This window comes from Xyrauchen texanus, chromosome 9 (assembly GCF_025860055.1).
Source record: "Xyrauchen texanus isolate HMW12.3.18 chromosome 9, RBS_HiC_50CHRs, whole genome shotgun sequence".
Taxonomy (NCBI): Eukaryota; Metazoa; Chordata; class Actinopteri; order Cypriniformes; family Catostomidae; genus Xyrauchen; species Xyrauchen texanus.
The window spans coordinates 28,538,826-28,559,497 of NC_068284.1; the positions used below are offsets into that span (position 1 = coordinate 28,538,826).

Genomic DNA, 20,672 nt, shown 5'->3' on the forward strand with positions numbered 1-20,672 from the left:
GGACTTTGCTTTTCCATTTGAAATCTGGCAGTCACTGTGCATTCGCTTAAACGAAAATGCAAACCGTAATGCGCGATTTGCAATTGCCTTTGGATTATGTCACATTTTATGCGTCCACAAAGTGAAAACGCAATTGCAAATACAATTTGCAATTCCTTTTGAATAATGTCCGGAATATCATTCCATACACACCTTTGAGAACTTCAATGCTTTTGCTTTGTTCTCTGCATTGAAAATGCACTTTAGTGCCGTTGAGTTTTCATGCAACTGTGAAGCATGTGTGGGCTACAGTGAGAGTCTCTCCATATGAAGTTAAATTGCCATCTCATGAAACACTTTAAAAGGTTTTTTAAAAGATTCCAGGTTCAATACAAGTTAAGCTCAATCAACAGCATTTGTTACATAATTTTGATTACCACAAAAATAATTTCAACTCTTCACTCCTTTTCTACCACAAAGATATTTAGAAAAATATTTCAGCTCTGTTAGTCCTCACAATGCAAGTGGATGGGTACCAAAATGCTCCAAAAAGCACATCAAAGCAGTATAAAAGTAATCCATATGTCTCCAGTGCTTAAATCATATCTTCAACGATAGGTGTGGGTGAGAAAAGGATCAATATTTAAGTACCTTTTAAGTTCTTCTCCCTGCCCAATAGTGGAGATATGCAAGAAGAAAGCAAATGGACAAAAACAAAAGAAGAAGAATGTGAAAGTGGAGATTTATAGTTTATAAGGGGGGGGGGGTAATATTGATATTTTTTCACACACACCTATCATATCACTTTTGAAGATATGGATTTAACCACTGGATACATATGGATACATTTTATGCTGATTTATATGCTTTTTGGGCTTTTCAAGGTCTGGTCACCTTTCACTTGAGGACCAATAGAGCTGCGATATTTTCTAAAAAAAACTTTGTGTTCAGCAGAACAAAGAAAGTCATGCACATCTGGGATGAGATTGAGTAAATGAGGGAATTTTCATTTTTGGGTGAACTGTTGAATTCCTTTAACTTGAATTGAACATGGAACATTGCTTTTTGCATCCACCACGCTATTTTAATTGTTTTCCTTGGAAAACATGCGCTAGATGTTCTTTAATTCTCAAAGTTTCACCTTTTTAGACGCCTTGTAAACGCCATGTAAGGTTAAAAAAAACTTCAACGGCCCCATAGGTTTTCAGAATATGACATTTATCACTTCTGAGAAGAATGTTGGAGACAAATTTGCGCAGAGTTTATGTTAAAATTATAGGCAAATAAAATAAATAAAACGCATTAGCGGACTGCTCCGTAGGTTTCAGATGGGTATTGTCACATGAAGTCTGATGTCATACGGGACGAGCGCGCGGCAGAGGCAGCTGCTTTCATAAGGTGGCAGTCATCAATTGATCAGGAACGGGTCAGAGAAATCAACGCATTGCGCACAGACATCATTTGTTGCTGTTTTTAAACATCTGAATTTTCATCATAAATTGTCAGCTTGCAACATGGTAAGCCTCTTATTTGCCTAAATGTGCTGCTTTGGCAACTGTGATAATCTATTGGGTACATACAATCCGTTTTATCAGCATATTTCTTATAACTTGATTCTAAATCATTAGATTGTAAAAAGCTGTCATTTATTAAAGTCTGTATTTATTTGTTTCAAATAACCGATTTTTACTAACCGAGGCAATTTGATTTAATGTTTTTTTCGGAGTCAACTTGTCTAGTGATATTTGCTTTTATTTTACAATTGAATAGTCAATGGACAGCAACGTGGTGCAAATTTTCAAGGAGGACAAATGCCCCGCTGCTCACCCCGAAAAGTGTTTACCCAACTTCACATGGCAGTCTGCTGCTTCAGACGTATACAACTATTCGCTGAATGAAAGCTGGACGAATGAGCAGGAAACTATGTCTCCTATCATTCCGATCATCACTGCTGTGTACTCTGTGGTGTTTGTTGTTGGATTAGTGGGGAACTGCCTTGTAATGTATGTCATAATCAGGTAAGAAACGTCAATGTTCCAGGGTGCATTTACCCATTAATAACAGTAATGGTGTGTTAAAGTTATGATTATGAATAATATTTGACTAACTTTGTAGTAACATATGATGGATTATTACTTATGGACAATTTGCAAGACTTAAAGTTCGATGGTTTGTTTGAAATGTGTTTTTATGGAAATCATATGGTGAGGTTTCCGAGCGCTAATCAGCAAGCACTTTGGCGCCCTCCGGTGGACTGAAATATGAAAGCATATTGCAGTCATAATTATAATATTGAGGCTCAAAACTGCAGAACCGTTCAGGCTCATTGAATAATATATATTTTTGGTATATATTGTCAAAATAAAATTGTGTTTTTGACTGTTAGGTCATGGCTTAAGCTCACACCTCAAATGTGATCATAAAAATTGATGGGTTTAACCTTGAATTACATGTATTAGCTTTTTTTTACAACCGTCAAAAAACTTGGAATTTTTGAATTATTGAAGGGAAAAGATTCAATAACGTTTGACAATCCACAGTCAGTTTGTTTAGTATTCTGTTCATACTGGGGATGTGCGAGACTAGTCGACTAAACGGTTCTGATTCTGCTAGTTGACACTGGAATTACTAGTTGGTTAATTTTCCCCCATTAAACTGATCATCATTTTTCACATTTACTTATGGCTTTATATTTTTACAGAGGCTGTGCTTAAATTAATGTAATATTAAGGTTACATATTTTGAATAGAATTAATAATACAAAAATTATTTAAAAAAAGAGGATATCTGGACCAGATACAAAGTTCATGAACATGTCTTCTCGCTAGCCAAGCAAACACAGCAAAGTAGTAATGAAATCACTTCAGTGGTGGTGCGAGAATCAGATTTCCAAACGTTTGAAAGTCTATGGATGTTTTCACATTTAAGTCTTCTTTACATCTGTGCATGCTTGTACATTATTTTTCCATTGTGAAGGCTTTTTCAAGCACAGGATAGCAGCCTCACGCGAGTCAAGTCCCATTTTTCACCTGGCCTAAAGTCGTAGGAAATTCAAACGAGTGCAGTCGCACGATAGCATATGAATTAGGCAAATTTAGAAAAGTCGTACGAATCCTGACGAGTTTGCCGTGAGAGTGTCTTGCGTTAAACTATATTTTATTCTGTGTTAAGTATCTTTATATGGTGAATTCCATTTAGAACAGGCTATTAGGATTGCTCTATTGGTCCTGCACTATTCATTCAATTGTTTTCAATAAATATTCGCTAACTTTGATTCGGTGAATGCGTGTCATGTTCTAAACTCAGCCAAAAAAAGAAACTTAGCTTTTTTAGGACATTGCATTTTAAATATATTTTATAAAAATACAAATAACTTAACAGATCTTTATTGTAAAGTGTTTAAACAATGTTTTTCATGCTTGTTCAATGAACCAAAAACAATTCATGAACATGCACCTGTGGAACAGTCATTAAGACACTAACAGCTTACAGAGGATAGGCAATTAAGTTCACAGTTATAAAAACTTAGGAAACTAAAGAGACCTTTCTACTGACTCTGAAAAACTCCAAAAGAAAGATGCCCATGGTCTCTGATCATCTGCGTGAACTGGCCTTCGGCATGCTGCATGGAGGCATGAGGACTGCAGATGCAATGTCCGTCTGTGAGATGCCTTAGACAGTGCTACAGGGAGACAGGAAGGACAGCGGATCCTCCTTGCAGTGGCAGACCACGTGTAACAACACCTGCACAGGATCATTACATCCAAATATCACACCTGTGGGACAGGTACAGGATGGCAACAACAACAGCCTGAGTTACACCAGGAACACACGATCCCTCCATCAGTGCTCAGACTGTCCGCAATAGACTGAGAGAGGCTGGACTGAGGGCTTGTATTCCTGTTGTAAGACAGGTCCCTACCAGAATTCACTGGCAACAACATCATCTATGGGCACAAACCCACCTACATTGTAAGTGCTCTTCATGCACGAGTTGCGATTTTGTCTCACTAGGGGTGATGGCGCATGATCAGTTTGCAGGTGGAGGGTCCGTAATGGTCTGGGGCGGTGTGCCACAGCATCATCGGACTGAGCTTGTTGTCACTGCAGGCAATCTCAATGCTGTGCGTTATAGGGAAGACATCCTCCTCCCTCATGTGGTACCCTTAGCCTTCCTGCAGGCTCATCCTGACATGACCTTTCAGCATGAAAATCCCACCAGCCTTACTGTTCGTTCTGTGTGTGATTTCCTACAAGACAGGAATGTCAGTGTTCTGCCATGGCCAGCGAAGAGCCCGGATCTCAATCCCATTGAGCACGTCTGGGACCTGTTGGATCAGAGGGTGAGGGCTAGAGCCATTCCCCCAGAAATGTTCAGGAACTTGCAAGTGCCTTGGTGGAAGAGTGGGGTAACATCTTACAGCAAGAACTGGCAAATCTGGCACAGTCCATGAGGAGATGCACTGCAGTACTTAATGCAGATGGTGGTCACAGCAGATACTGACTGTTACTTTTGATTTTGACTTCCCCTTTGTTCAGGGACACATTATTCAATTTCTGATTGTCACATGTCTGTGGAACTTGTTCAGTTTATGTCTTAGTTGTTGAATATGTTTATGCTCATACAAATATTTACACATGTTAAATTTTCTGAAAATAAAAGCAATTGAAATTGAGACAACGTTTCTTTTTTAAAATTTTATGTATAATGATCATAATGCAAGTCAAGCACATTGCAGGTAAATGCCCCTTTTCAGTGGAATTGAGCTTCAGATTTATAATAGATTAAGTATTTTAAATGGGTCCCATAAACAAAGTTTTTTAACTGTTTTCTAAAGGTTGGTTTCTTTTTAAACTAGTCGACTTAAAATTTTCTGTTTAAATGTCAGTGAAATTATTCATTCAGCACATCATACAGATTGACTAAAAGAAAATGAATGTACAAAAATGTATCATATTGATGTGTTATGTTTAAAGGGATAGTACATCCAAAAAAATATTCTGTCATTATTTAATCACCCTTATGTTTTTACAAAACCTGTTGGACTTTCTTTTTTTCTGTGTAACAAAAAATGTTAGCCTCAGATGCCATTCACTTTCATTGCATATTATTTTCCATGAAATGAAAGTGAATGCTGACTAGGGATGCTAGAGTGTGGGTTATTGAGAAAGTTAATGCAGTTAACCAGTTTTATGGTTATTTCAAAATCTTCTTATCATGCAAAAGCACTTAGGCAAAAAAGTAATATCATATCACAATTAAACAATTTAGAGGACGTGTTTCTTAGGGGATATTTAGATGCTAAGCATAGCCCTACAATAGGAGAACTGATAGGATGTATATAATAAGGTATGCTCCAATATAGAGCATATCACCGCTTATGTGCATCCCAGGGACAAAATGATGTGCTTCAGAGTAGGGCTGGGTATATTACTACAGATTTCCCGATTCAATTTGATTCTGGTTCACAAGTTCTCAATTTGATTCCAATTTCGATTCGATATCGAGTCTATACACAGGGTATACACAGGCAGCCAAAAGTTTGGAATAATGTACAGATTTTGCTGTTTTGGAAGGAAATTGGTTCTTTAATTCACCAAAGTGGCATTCAACTGATCACAAAGTATAGGCAGGACATTACTGGTGTAAAAAACTGCACCATCACTATTTGAAAAAAGTAGTTTTTGATCAAATCTAGACAGTCCCCATTTCCAGCAGCCATCACTCCAACACCTTACCCTTGAGTAATCATGCTAAATTGCTAATTTGGCACTAGAAAAGACACAGTTGAAAGCTATTAGGTTTGTTAAATGAAGCTTAACGTTGTCTGTGTGTTTGTTTTTGAGTTGCCACAGTATGCAATAGACTGGCATGTATTAAGGTCAATATTAGGTAAAAAATGGCAAAAAAGAAACAGCTGTCTCTACAAATCAATCATTGTTTTGAGGAATGAAGGCTATACAATGCTTGAAATTGCCAAAAAACTGAAGATTTCATACGGTGAACACTACAGTCTTCAAAGACAAAAGACAACTGGCTATAATAAGGACAGAAAGAGATATGGAATGCCAGATGTACAACTAAACAAGAGGATAAGTATATCAGAGATTTATTGAATTCTACCCGCTCAACACCAGTTTCATGTACAACAGTAAAGAGAAGACTCATGGGGAGCAGGCCTTATGGGAAGAATTGCAAAAAAAGCCACTTTTGCAACAGAAAAACAAAAATTAAAAGGTTAGATTGTGCAAAGAAGCACAGACATTGGACAACAGATAATTGGAAAAGAGTGTATGGATCATAACCCCATTGGGATTTGTGGGATTTGTGGGATCAGCTAGACTGTAAGGTGTGTGAGAAGTGCCCAACAAGACAGCCACACTTATGGCAAGTGCTACAGGAAGTGTGGGGTGAAATGTCACAAACTGACAGCTAGAATGACAAGGATCTGCAAATCTGTCATTTCTGTACATTGAGGATTTTTTGATGAGAACTCTTTGATGTAGTTTAAGAAGTTATGAACATTTAAAAAAAAAATCTTTTTATTGTAATAGTAATTTTTCACATTATCAATGTCCTGACTTCATTGTGATCAATTGAAGGCCACTTTGGTGAATAAAAGTACCCATTTCTTTCCATAAGAGCAAAATATGTACATTATTCCAAACATTTGGCCTCCAGTGTGTATATTTCAGTTATAATGTCCCTTTTGCTTACATATGAAAGAAATTCTCTCCCAGCTAATGCTGTTAATTATACAGGGAACCTTCTAAAATTAACAAATTAATGTATTCTATCAATTTGTATTTTTTTATTTATTTATATTGATTTGTTGAACATGTTCATAAACTGGTACTGTCTCTTTAACAAAACCGGAATTTCTGTAAAAGATTGTCTTGCATGTTAACGAAACAGGGCTTGAATGGCTTTATCTTATCTGTGCCATACATGATTAGAATTAAATGTTTGTTTTTTGTTGTTTTTGATCAACAACTGACTGTATAGAACAGAAAGGGTATTAAAAGACACATTATTCAATGACAAATGGGTTGCGTGCATCTCGTCTTTGGACGCACGTTACATGGAACTTTTACTCTCAACATGCAGTGAAAGGATCTCGCTGCTGTATACTTCAGCACTATACTACACAATCACCGGTGAGTGAAATCTAAAAATATAATTGCCAGATGCCAAATACATACATTTTAGTTGCATAGCGTGAAATTTGGTTGCAAATGCGACCAAATGCGATTCCCTCTCATTGTAGTGGAGGGTTGCATGTGTAGTAAAAGATCAGTCTTGGTATTTAAGAATCGATATTGAGATAGTTCAAAGAAAGATCATGATGCATTGTAAAATCAATATTTTTGCCCAGCCTTAATTAAATGTACATGGAGTGTTTTGAGTTGCTTTTAAAGTGCAAAGCTGTAAGATTATTTTGGGTGCTCAACATTTAGTACACGACAATGTCTGTCAGACACCCCACCATAAAGAATCGGCAACAGACTCCATAAAAATAATGTTCTTAATCTGTCCACAACACCTCACTATGCATAATAAAGGGAACATTGCAGGCGATTTAAAGTTAAATTGAAATTTATTGTTGAATGCTGTGAATTTGTACACAAGCAATGTTTAAATGATGAGGATGACTTCTCAAAGTTTACCACACTGATAGTAACTTCACGAAAACGCACAAAGCGAATTTAAACATTCTAAGAAGTTGCACCCCACATTTAAAAATATGCAACTTACTAGTTTGTTGTTGGACGAATAGTGGAACATCCTGTCCCATTTGTAGGATGTTCACCTTTTATATGATAACTGTCTGCATGTTTAACATCCCTTGTTCCTTGTCGTGTTCAAGTTTGTGTGTAGCCCCAGTTTCACATGGAATGAAAGTTCACGTTCAGTCTGCGATACCTGGCCAGAAACTCTTTTATATTATATATTATAATATTTTTGCCACGTTTAAATAAATAAAAACATCACGGTTTTTAACCGTAGATTCTAAATTTTACATTTTTAATCATGGTTAATAGTAAAACCATATAATAATGACATCCCTAATGGTGACTGAGATTGCCATTCTGCCTAACATCTACTTTGGCGTTCCACAGAAAAAAATGAAGCCATACAGGTTTGGAACAACATAAGGGTGAATAAATGATGACAGAATTTTCCTTTTTGGTTGAACTATACCTTTAAATAAATTTATTTGAACAAATGCTGACTCAGTCCACTTTTCTTTAGATACACTAAAATGAAAACTGCCACCAACATCTATATCTTCAACTTGGCTGTTGCCGATGCCTTGGTAACCACCACCATGCCCTTTCAGAGCACAGATTACCTACTCAACTCGTGGCCATTTGGAGAGGTGGTTTGCAAGGTTTTCATCTCCATTGACTATTATAATATGTTCATTAGTATCTTTACCCTAACCATGATGAGTGTGGACCGCTATGTGGCGGTCTGTCACCCTGTGAAGGCCCTGGACTTCCGCACACCAGTGAAAGCCAAGATCATCAACATCCTCATCTGGGTGCTGTCTTCAGCTGCTGGGATCCCTGCAATGGTGCTTGGGAGCACTCAGACAAACAATGGTAATATAAATGTTTATGGACATCAAGTATATACTGTATTATTTGTTGATGTGGTACCTGATAGTTTAAGAATGGGATGGACAGTTCTTTGCTACATTGTAATGTATTTGTTTTTCCTACCCACAGTGGCTTCATTACAGTACACATGATTAGCATGTCCTCACTTCTGCTTAATAATTAACTGGTGGTTATGGCTAGTTGACTCATAATATGTCCACTGACCTTTACATTTTAGGTTGAATTTTATATTATTGTATAAGGGAAAGTGTATAAGTGACCTGCTCATTTTGAGTAACTTTGACCCAGAAACACATTGTGAATTTTAAGCACTGAAGCAAAAAGTAAAGTCTCAGCATTCTAATGATATATATGTTTCTACTCCAGACCGTCGTTTGTTTGGAGTAGAAACAAATGTCAAGTCCTGTAACTGGGCACAGGGTGTTTCACCTTTTTGCCTTCAGTACTTCATTTTAAATGGCTCTACAGTGTGACAAATAAATTTTTAAAAGTACAATAATACCATTCTGTCCCTCAATTAATATGAGGTCATTAAAGCGATATCACTTTATCATTTTTGCCAGCCACATGTAAGCATATTCCATTTGAAATTTTAAGCAATTTACTTTAAAAAAAAAACTTAGTTGACAATGACCGAGTGTCTCTGCAAATGTTTTCACTGCAAAAATGGCACCACACCAACAAATAAATGAGAATGTTTTTTAACCTAAGAGTTTAGGTTTTCCCCACCATGCATTATAAGTGTCACGTTTATGTGAATGCAACTTTGTTAGATAGTTCATGTCAAGTCAAGTTCATGTTTATGTTTTATTCATGTTTGTAGTTAGGGTTTTTAGATATCACGCTTGTTAATAAAATTGCACTTGGGTTCTTCTCGTCATCGTCTCTTCGTTTAACTCATCGCTCAGCATCGTTACAGAGCACCTGACCTAACCATGAACCCAGCAATCTGAATCCTGTGCCTACGTCAAGGGAATCGATTCCTGGAGGAATATGTGGGGTACTTCTGCACTCTGGCCAGCGAGGTTGACTTTAATGAGATTGCCCTCAAGGACTGTTTCCATTTTGGATTGAGTGAGCCAATCTCTTCTTTGATGCCTGGCGTTCGCAGTCCCCTCAATCTGTTTCTGTATATCAACCTTGCTCTGCAGATTACTGGTTCTACGTTCACTGTGGGGGAGGCTGATGCCGAGCCGGTGTCCCATGTCATGGTTGACGAGCCAGCATCCCACGTTAAGGTCGACAAGCCAGCGTCCCACGTCATGGTCGACGAGCCATTGTCCCATGTCATGTTTGACAAGTCAACGTCCCACGTCATGGTTAATGAGCCAACACCCATACCTGCCATGGTTAACTATCCAGTGCCCATGCCTGCCACGGTTAACAAGCCAGCGCCAATGCCTCTAGCCTCGACCATCCCAGAGCCTGCGTTGACAACTTCGGCCTCCTGGAGGAGGAGAAAGGCTTCCGTTTCCAAGTCTCTGCCCATGTTCACGACCACAGATGTTGTCTCCGAGTCTCTGCCCATGTACACGACCACAGAGGTCGTTTCCAAGTCTCTGCCCATATATAGGACCACAGAGGTCGTCTCTGAGTCTCTGCCCTTGTACACGACCACGGAGGTCGTTTTCAAGTCTCTGCTCATGTGCACGACCACAGAGGTCGTTTCCAAGTCTCTGCCCATGTATAGGACCACAGAGGTCATCTCCGATTCTCTGCCCTTGTACATGACCACAGAGGTCATTTTTAAAGTCTCTGTCCATATTCACGACCACAGAGGTCATTCCCGAGTCTCCGTTTACGCCCACGACCACAGAGATTGTTCCCGAGTCTCAGTCCATACCCATGACCACAGAGGTAATTCCCGAGACTCTGCTCATGTTCAAGACCACTGAGGTCTTTTCTCAGTCAACCATGACCCTTAGTCTCAAGCCTACCATGGCTCCGCCTGCCACATTCCGTTCCTTGAGCCTCTTACAGCTTTGCCTTCCACGGCTCCGCCTGTCATGGCTTCGCCCCTTGAGCCTCCCATAGCTCCTCCATCCATAGCTTCGCCCCTCGAGCCTCCCATGGCTTTGCCTTTCACGACTTTGTTCCACGACATGGCCGCCAAGCTCGAGTTCCACGTCATGGCCGCCAAGCCAGAGTTCCACGTCATGGTCGCTATGGTTGCACCACCTTCTGCCCCGGATCCTCAGTGTGCTCCATGCCATGTCATGGCCACACTAGAGTCAGCTCCAGGCCATGTTACAACCATGCCAGAGTCAGCTCCAAGCCATGTCACAGCCACGCCTCAGCTTGCTCATGCCATGTTACAAGCAAGCTCCACGACCTCCGCTCTATGAGCCAGCGGTCACGCCTGCCACAGCCAACGAGTCATCATTCATGCCTTCCATAGCCAAGTCAGGATACCATGTCATGCCATGTAATTTTCACGTCATTGTCATCGTCTCTTTGTTTACCTCATCGCTCAGCATCGTTACAATAAGATCATTCTGATAAGTTATTTTATAGACTCTTTTATATATTTTTTTCATGTTGACCCAACACAAATGGATAAAGTAAACTTATATTTTACAAATTTAAGTGGACTTCACTCGATGCTTTAAATTTTGATGTAGTAAATTGAAAAAGGTATATTTATTTTATATTATTTTTGGGAAAAAAAAGAAAAACGTGGTTTCCCATGGAATCATAAAAAATTGTTGGGTTTACTAAACTGCATACTACTTATCAACTTCACTCATAAATATTTGTTATGGTTCTTCGTTATTTTGAGAACAGCACAAACTCCAAATTTTGTGACGCAAATATGACATCACATTAGGTAAAGTTCAAAACACAACTTTTTTCCCCCTAGAGTATAATTAGAAAATAATTAGAAAAATACTGTTTAAAATAGTTTTAGATGGAGTACAGTATACAAATTATTTCCGGTAGTCACTACAATCTAATTACTTTTTAGTAAAAAAGTAGTGTAACTAAGTATATTTTAAATTCTTCTAATCACATTACAGTTTCTTACTTTAAATTATTGTACAATATTGGGTTGCACATATTTCTAAAACAATATTATTTATGTAAAATACATTTAAAACATTAATTTTGTTTATATGTTTGTATGTTTCTGTGTTCTGTGACATCCGAAGGGTGTGCATGCATAAAAAGTAATTCTAAGGCAGAAATGTGTGGTGCTGAGTGTATAACTTGTGTGCAACAATGAACAAGGAAGACATATAGACATTATTTTGAATTTGTGAGAGGAAAGTGTTTTAGAATGTAACTTAAAAGTAAATTAATTAGTAATGTGATTACTTTTCAATGAAGAAATCAGTAAAGTCATTTGATTACAATTTAAAGAGAAGTAATTTGTAGTAAATAACTTCTTTGTGTAACTATGTCAACTTTCTGAGATTACCTCAACTAACCTTACATATTTTTTTGCAGGCACTACAGAGTGTGCTCTGCAGTTTCCAGACCCCTATATCTATTGGGATACATTGATGAAGATCTGCGTTTTTATATTTGCCTTTGTGGCTCCTCTTCTCATCATTACTGTGTGCTACACGCTGATGGTCCTGCGTCTTAAGAGCGTACGTCTGCTCTCGGGCTCGCGGGAAAAAGATCGCAACCTGAGACGTATCACTCGCCTGGTGCTGGTTGTGGTTGCTGTGTTTGTGGTCTGCTGGACACCTATACACATTTTCATCTTGGTCAAAGCTCTTGCTCCTGGAGTGCCAGAGACAACTGCAGTCATGGCTGCCTATTTCTTCTGTGTGGCACTGGGCTACACAAATAGCAGCCTCAACCCCATCCTATACGCTTTTCTTGATGAGAACTTCAAGAGGTGCTTCAGGGACTTCTGCTGCCCTGGCCAGACCACAAGGGACAGGCATGGTGTTAGCCGGGTCAGGAGCACTCTCCGAGAACACACGTGCCCAGCAGAGGGCAAAGGAGAGGGAGGCCACGGTAGACCCGTATGACTAGCCGTGGAGCTGTCCTCATTTCATGGTCTGGAGGACTCAAATGACCTGGGACTGACACAGATTACCACAGCTATCTAAGTAGGGGATACTTTAAAGTGACCATGCCCTTTAGGTCAGGAACTTATATGGTAAAAAAGGGGCTAACTTCACTATTGCTAGAGCAAAGAGGAATGCTTTGTCGGGTTTTGTACAATCTAAGCTCTAATTATGATTCATATTCAAATGATCTGATCTGATGCTTATCGTCCCATTCAAGTCTTTGTTAGTTGCTTTCTTGAATATCAAATTTTGAATGCCCCTTACAATGAAATCTCACGTTGAATGTCTCATGTCCATGCAGAGCCGTAGTTCTGCTATGGACCCTAATCTGAGTAATGTTATCAGTCCTTTGGCATATATAGTATATTACTATGAAACATTTGAATTCAAATATAAACTCAACTAGCACTTTATTAGGAACACCTGTATACCTACTTATTCATGCAATTATCTAATCAGCCAATTGTGTGGCAGCAATACAATGCATAAAATCATGCATATACAGGTCAGAAGCTTCAGTTAATGTTCACATCAACCATCAGAATGGGATTTTATTTTTTAACTCTGTGATTTTGACCATGGCACAATTGCTGGAACCAGATAGGCTGGTTTGAGTATTTATGTAACTGCTGATCTCCTGGCATTTTCACGCACAACAGTCTCTAGAATTTACTCAGAATGGTGCCACAAAAACATAAAACATCCAGTGAGCAGCAGTTCTGCGGATGGAAACACCTTTTGATGAGAGAGGTCAACGGAGAAAGGCCAGACTGATTTGAGCAGACAGAAAGTCTACAGTAACTCAGATAACCACTCTGTACAATTGTAGTGAGCAAAATAGCATCTCAGAATGCACATTGAGCCTTTAGGCAAATGGGCTTCAACAGAAGAAGACCATGGTGTTCCTAATAAATTGCTTAGTGAGTTTATGTTTAAAAAATAATGTGGCCATATTCGATATATTGAATTTAAAACTATTTACTGTCAGAAAAGTGCTTTATATTATGTGCATTGATATAAAGATATTACTGTATGTTAAACAATTTGAGTTGCCTTAGAGGGAGTTCTTAAACTGTTGGCTGAGAGAATTATGAGAGAATCATTGATGTTTATATTTTAATTTAAGTCATTACTAGTGGGGGATAATAGCAAAATACAGATTTGTGAGGTTTTTGGGGCATAGGGCTTTAAAACAACTGACTACTGAATCAACTTAGTCAGGTTGTAATACAGTGTATCATAATTTCTATGAAGATATATTCTCTAATGCATGTTTCACAATGATCTTTGAGTAGAATAAAGTCTATGTAAATACAACTTGAGATATGATTAAAAGAAAGTTCAAAGTAATTTCAGTGAGAAAATTTAATCATCAGTAACATATCTCAACTATAACGCTTCACACAGAGTATACATGTGCCAAGTGCTTAACGCGTTATTCTCGTATTAATATTATTGATGTAAAAGTTGATTTTCTATAAGCATTTTTAATGTTACCTTAAGGTGATGTCTATGGTTGTGTTTCACAAAGACATTGTATCATAAAGCATAGAAATACTGACAACATTCTGGCAAAGTTGGCTTAAAGAATCCTTCTTGTTATAGGGTGTTTTTATACCATGTAACTTACTTGTTATTGGAATATTCACTCAACCAAATATCTATTACAAAGACATCATCAGTACTCTATTGCCGTAACAGTATTAGCAATTAATTGTAAAACTCTTGTTTAAACATGTAATGCCTTTGTGCCTTTAATTTTTCATGGTTAATCAATGTACAGTAACTGGCATTATTGCAAACATTTCATATATTTGTTTATCTTCTCTGTTTTACAGTGTGATATTTAGGACAATAAAATGCAGCGTAAGATAAGATGCTTTCAGCTGCACTGTACTTTCTGTAATGTGCTTGTACTACTAGGCTATATAACAGATTTATATATATATATATATATATATATATATATATATATATATATATATATATATAAGCAAATTGGCCTCTTGACTTGTGTTATTAACATGTGCAATATTTCAAATGGCTTAGATATCAACACAAATGAGCTTTGCTATATATCAGTTGTACCATGCTTGTACAATATTACCTGTATTTGAAAATGATATTGTCAATAAATTAAGCTGTAAAAAATGTGTCATAAATTTAATAATTAATAAATGTGGGATAAATATTTGAAATTATGGATATTTAATCTATTATGAGTCAATAATGTGTCCAAAAAATCAGACAACAAAGCCAGATGAGAGAAATGTAACCATGTAACAAAGGCATTATTACCATGACAACTCATTGGGCATCTTATAGCTAAATTCAAACAACAAAATGTTAGTTAGTATAATTGGAATACCTTAAAAACATCAGAGAAGGTGTCATTATGATGGGCTTTTGAAAGCAATGAACATTACTTCTAACATAAGTTTTACATTTAGAGAACAGCTGTGATTCATAAATACAATTATTTATTTAGTTATACTTTTTAACAAAATGTCATAGAAAATATATAAAACATTCACTGTAGATATACCTTTCATACTTCATGCTAAACCTGAAATGAAATTATAGGCTTCAGAGAACAGAATCAGGTAGTTCTGTTACAGAGCTGTTGTTCTAGTACTATGTCTTATTATGTGCACATTAACAGTTTTTCCAAGACATCTCTTTCAAGCTCAGTTAAATCTAGTTCTTGATATGTCTGATGGACTGTTAGCGTTGCCATGGTAGACTTTAATGGATAAACATAGTGCTCCAAGGCCACGCTGCGTGGTTGTGAAACATCTGTTTGTCAGAACAGCATGCCTACACAATCTGCGAGGTATATTAGGTGTGATTACAAATATATTTTAAGAGTTTAGTGTGCTAATTACATTGACTTTCAGTGATGTGTTCTATCACATTTTGTATCGAAATAGAGTGTTGTTAGCATAAGTGGGTCTTCAGGTGAAATGGGCCAGTACAGGTTAGAGTGTCAAACTGTAGCTCTTTAAGATTCAGTATCCAATTACTGCAAACTATTTTAACCACAAATAGTTCTTGACACGATTAATCTTTTTCCATTGGTTTGAGTTTGTTAAACTAGGCAGGCCAAATTATTTTACAGAGGCTGGATGGGAAGAGGATAAGTGCCCTGGCATTCTAAAGTGCACCTTTAAACTTATAAGGTTTATGCAAACAACAACTGAACATCTAAATATATTATGAATTGCAACCTGGTCTCATTAGTAGAATCACATTAGTTACTCACACAATGCTTTCTTATGACATCAAATACTTTGTTTTGCAAAACAACCAAAATATTTGATGGGAAAAGACCATTTAGTTGCTGGCCCATTTTAGTAAACCCCCATCAGTTAAATTGGCCACTATGTTTCAGCAAAAATGGGCAATTTTATAAAATTATTTAGAAGATATTTTGATGGCTCCTATCGTTAAAACTGTTCAAATAATATTATAAGAATCTAAACTCAAGTTTAGGTATGTTATATTAGTATTGTATGAATGCAGTATCCATAAATGTGATCAAATGCACACAACCACCTTACCTGAACCAGACTCTCACAAGCACTAGTGCACATTTTATTACTACTTATTTCAAGTTTAAAAATACATTTATAAACAAAATTACAATTGAAAATAAATTACTATCAGCCATGCATCATTGATGTATATAAAGTCTTTACACAACAATACAGTATTTGTCTTACAAGTACACACACACACACACACACACACACACACACACACACACACACACTAGGAGCTTCACACAGAATCATAACAATAAGTTGAGTGAGTTTAGGTAAAAGCAGTTGCCTTTTAAAGTTAATGTCATATATATGGCATACAAAACAGTCACTGGGTCTGCTCCAGCATACCTAAAAACATTAATGCAGAGCTTCGTTCCCACCAGAAGCCTGCGGTCGGCTAAGGAATGTCGCCTTGTCGTACCAAAACAAAGAGGCACCAAAACACTTTCCCAGACTTTCAGTTTCATCATACCACGGTGGTGGAATGACCTTCCCAACTCAATCCGGGAAGCTAACTCACTCACTATCTTCAAGTAATGGCTAAAAACACATCTTTTCCAAAAGTACTTAACCGGTCAATAAATAAATAAATAAATAAATAAATAACAAATTATTTACATTTCTTGTTGCACTTAAATCTGTTTTGTATACTATTCTGATGACAGTGAAACTTTGCAGTATAGCACTTTTCGTACCACTGTCTCCCTAAGATGATTTGCTTATGTTTTCCTCTTTTGTAAGTCGCTTTGGATAAAAGCGTCTGCCAAATGAATAAATGTAAATGTAAATATAGTCCTAAAATCCACCTAAATCTCTCTCAACTCAACCTCCCCACTACACATATTTAACACATTTATTTGTAATGCCATAATACAATTCTTGCAAAGCAATTTTACTAATTATATATATATATATATATATATATATATATATATATATATATATATATATATATATATATATATATATATATATTTACAATTGGTAATGTGTTTTTCTCAATACTGAGTGCCCTTTTTGCAAGCATTCACACAGTTGTCTTTTGCAACATGTAGCTTGACACCAGTTAATATCTCTTCCAGAATTCACTAACATCACCAAAACACTTCATACATGTCTAAAAATCAGCATATTCTACCATAACACAGCATACATTTATAATCCAGCAAACACCATTTTTTGTGCATAACACAATGACCTTAAAAACACGAAATATGTAAAATATTATATATTATGTATTTATTTTTTGCCAAAAGCTTGGATTGTTACAAACATTTACAATCATGCACAGGATGCACTGCAGTGCAAGTTGTATGTGAACAAATGTAAGACAAATGTGATGAATCAATTAGACTTTTCAGTCTTTTCTGAATACAGTAAGTCAACAATGTCAACACACACAGAAAAAAACATACTCAATTCAAATGGGTAATACTAGTAAATGCGGTCCTCTACATTTGGCTGAAAGTTCTCATCTACATCACATCGAATGTGTTCTCTGATGATACACCTTGGGAACCTCTAACATTGGGTTTTCCTCTCAACTGTCTTACACCTCACATACACACTCCTTTCTTTTCCTTGCCCAACTAATCTGCTCTTTCAATCATGTTTGCATAAGGCAATCATTACAAAGCTGGCCACTTTTACATTATATAGTTCATCACAACGTTGATGCTGTAAAGCAAAACTGCTTAGTTGTTTTTTCGAAGTTACTATCATTATCCTGTCTAATTAAATTTATTTGACTGTTTTGAACACAAATTTAACAGTTTTGTAACAGTATGTAAAAGTGTGCAAAATTGGCTGTGGATGCACAGAGTTTTGCAAATGGTTGAATTTAAGTGAGAAAAGATTTCATGAATTTCTAAAGATGTGATCATTGAATGCAATTGAATTTTGTACCGACAAGATAATCCACAGTCGAATCCACATACACTGGTTTAGTGTTGATAACATGAAGGTATTTAGAAATTCTTTAAATGAAAAAATAATCTTAAAAGAGCACAATTCTTTGTGAACAAAGATGTAATTATTTTATAATAATTATAATTATAAAGATTTAATTTAATTATTATGGTTTTGCTATGCAGATTCACTGGCCAAGTTTAGCTAAATGCATGGCCCATTTTACATGAAAAGCTACTTTTTACATTTAAATAGCTCTTGGGCTTAAACAATTGTTTTTTTGTGCATATTTTCAACATAAAATGATAAAAGAGAACTGAATTAACAAACAAAGAGCAGCCTGAGAAATTTGCATAGAGATATGAATGCTGTTCTTGATGATTTACCAAAAAAGAGGTCCACTTTAGCTGACATCACCCTACCAATCTTCCATCTCTGATGTGAAGGGAGTTATTTTACTTGTGATAAACATGGAATTAACAGCATATTACTTTTCTCCATCCATGCAATATTTCCCCACCCATAATGGTTAACTAACAGGGTTGGGTGTAATCCAATGACAAAGTAATTACTTACTGTAATCAAATTACTTTTTAAGTTAAAAAGTAGTGTAAAGCATTACCTTTTAAATTAATGTAGTCAGAATACAGTTACTTTTAATTAATTAAACTTTTAATTACTTTTAAGTACATTATAGGTTTATGCTTATTTGTAATATATTATTTATGAAGATTACATGAATTATGGCCCCATTATGAGTCATTGTTAAGGAGAAATCTGAGGTGCTGATTGTATGACTTGTGTGTAACAATGAACGAGAAAGAAATATAGACATTATTTTGAATTTTTTGAGCGAACATTTTTTGAAAAGTAACTATGTAAAGTAATGTGATAACCAAATATTTGGTCAGAACAAGCAGGCGCCTACGCCCAACCCAGAGCCATATAGAGAGGGAGTTGCGACAACTCCATTGACTCCAATGGAACGTTTTTTTTACAGCAATGGCGGCGCACTTTTAATTGGTGAGACGTTTAAAGAATAATATTATCTTATTCTGTGCAGTAGGGATGGGCGGATCGATACTATAAGTATCGATCCTCACACAAAAATATCAAATCTAAATAATTTATTATTATTTTAACTAGGGTTATTATTATTTGGTTATCACGAACAATAATCCTAAGCTTCAAAGTTAAATAAAATTTATTAGGCTAATATATAAATACTTGTGCAGGATGGGAACCGTTTCTTCCACTCATCTTAACATTCTTAAATGCTGAAAAACACAAGCAGACAAGCGCTTGTGATGTCACAAGACTCGTTCAAACAAGAGGGATCAGCGCCTTGAAGAGCGTAATGAAAGAAAATCAGAGAAACAGCTTCGGGTGTGTAGTCTAGGGCATATATACGTCGTATGCCATCCTATCTGTTTTTGCGTATGCCCAAATGAAATAACCGATGACACGTGTGGCCGCCAGAACAACAAGCATTTGACCCGGAACTTTTTCAATCTAATAACGCGATGCTGCAGCACCGTTGGGTGAATTGTGTTTCATTATTACTATTTAAACATTTTTTTTTTACAGAGATTATTTATACGTGCACGGAGATACACTGGGGAGCACTGGCAGTTCTTGTTGATTGGCTTGAAATCGCGACACTAGCACCGCTTTGACTGCACAAAACGCTTCCTCTACTAGAGAAAGCGGCAGCCGCGCAGCGATTCCACCACTTGCCGCGTCCTGTGTAAAGCTGCTTACACACTGCCAGCGACTTTGTCGCTGCAAGTCGCCAGTGGCTGGCGGTGAAGTCGCTAGTGGGTGTTCCCACTACTGGTTGCCTAGTAACGTTTATAAATGACATTCACGGATGTCATTCCATTGCTGTTGACAGCGAATCTCATTTCTTGCCACTAAAAACAAACATTTTGGAGGGAAAAGACTAAATATAAATGGAATCAGTACATAAAATGCTTTATATCAAAGATGAATGAGAAACAAGGCGTGCTGTTTGCCATAGCAGCTGTTTATCTCCGGCGAAAAATGCAAATGCCGGTCTTTCTGGGTCCATAAAATCCCCGCGATCTCAGATACACCTTTCCACGCAGTATTTTTCTTAAAAATGTCCTTGTACGTGGGAAGAGACATATCATAGAGCACTGGGAAATTTCTAACAGCAAGAATTAGCCTTTCATCCGTCTTGATAGAGAGAGAGAGAGAGAGAGAGAGAGAGAGAGAGAGAGAGAAGGGACACGTGAGCTCTCCCGTCGTCTCTCCTATTGGCTGTCGCTTCCGTTAGTCGCTCCAAAGTTGAACTTTTCTCAACCTTGTCGCGTCGCTGGACACGCCCACATCTAGCGCCAACGGTCGCGACAGCTCGTGTCGCCGGAAGTCGCTGTGCTCGCATTGAAAATGAATGGTATTGAGTCGCTGTTGCGCGCGATGTCGCTGGCAGTGTGTACGCATCTTTCAACGGCCTTTAGTTTGTAGTGTCGACGTCATTGATTTCGCCGCGGATGGGGGGTGTTCTATTCAGATTTATCACCCCTATGCCCTGGTCCCTTCCAATACTTCATCATCCACTTTAAGA

The 20,672-nt window shown here is 37.2% G+C and overlaps 1 protein-coding gene across 1 annotated transcript; it reads left to right on the plus strand.

Moving 5' to 3' along the window:
* Positions 1-1,402: 1,402 nt before the first annotated feature.
* On the plus strand, positions 1,403-12,587 carry LOC127649339 (delta-type opioid receptor-like). The gene is made up of 4 exons (XM_052134393.1): positions 1,403-1,496; positions 1,750-1,997; positions 8,234-8,586; positions 12,052-12,587. The coding sequence occupies exons 1-4, from the start codon at positions 1,494-1,496 to the stop codon at positions 12,585-12,587; spliced, it is 1,140 nt and encodes a 379-aa protein (XP_051990353.1). The 5' UTR covers positions 1,403-1,493.
* Positions 12,588-20,672: the final 8,085 nt, after the last annotated feature.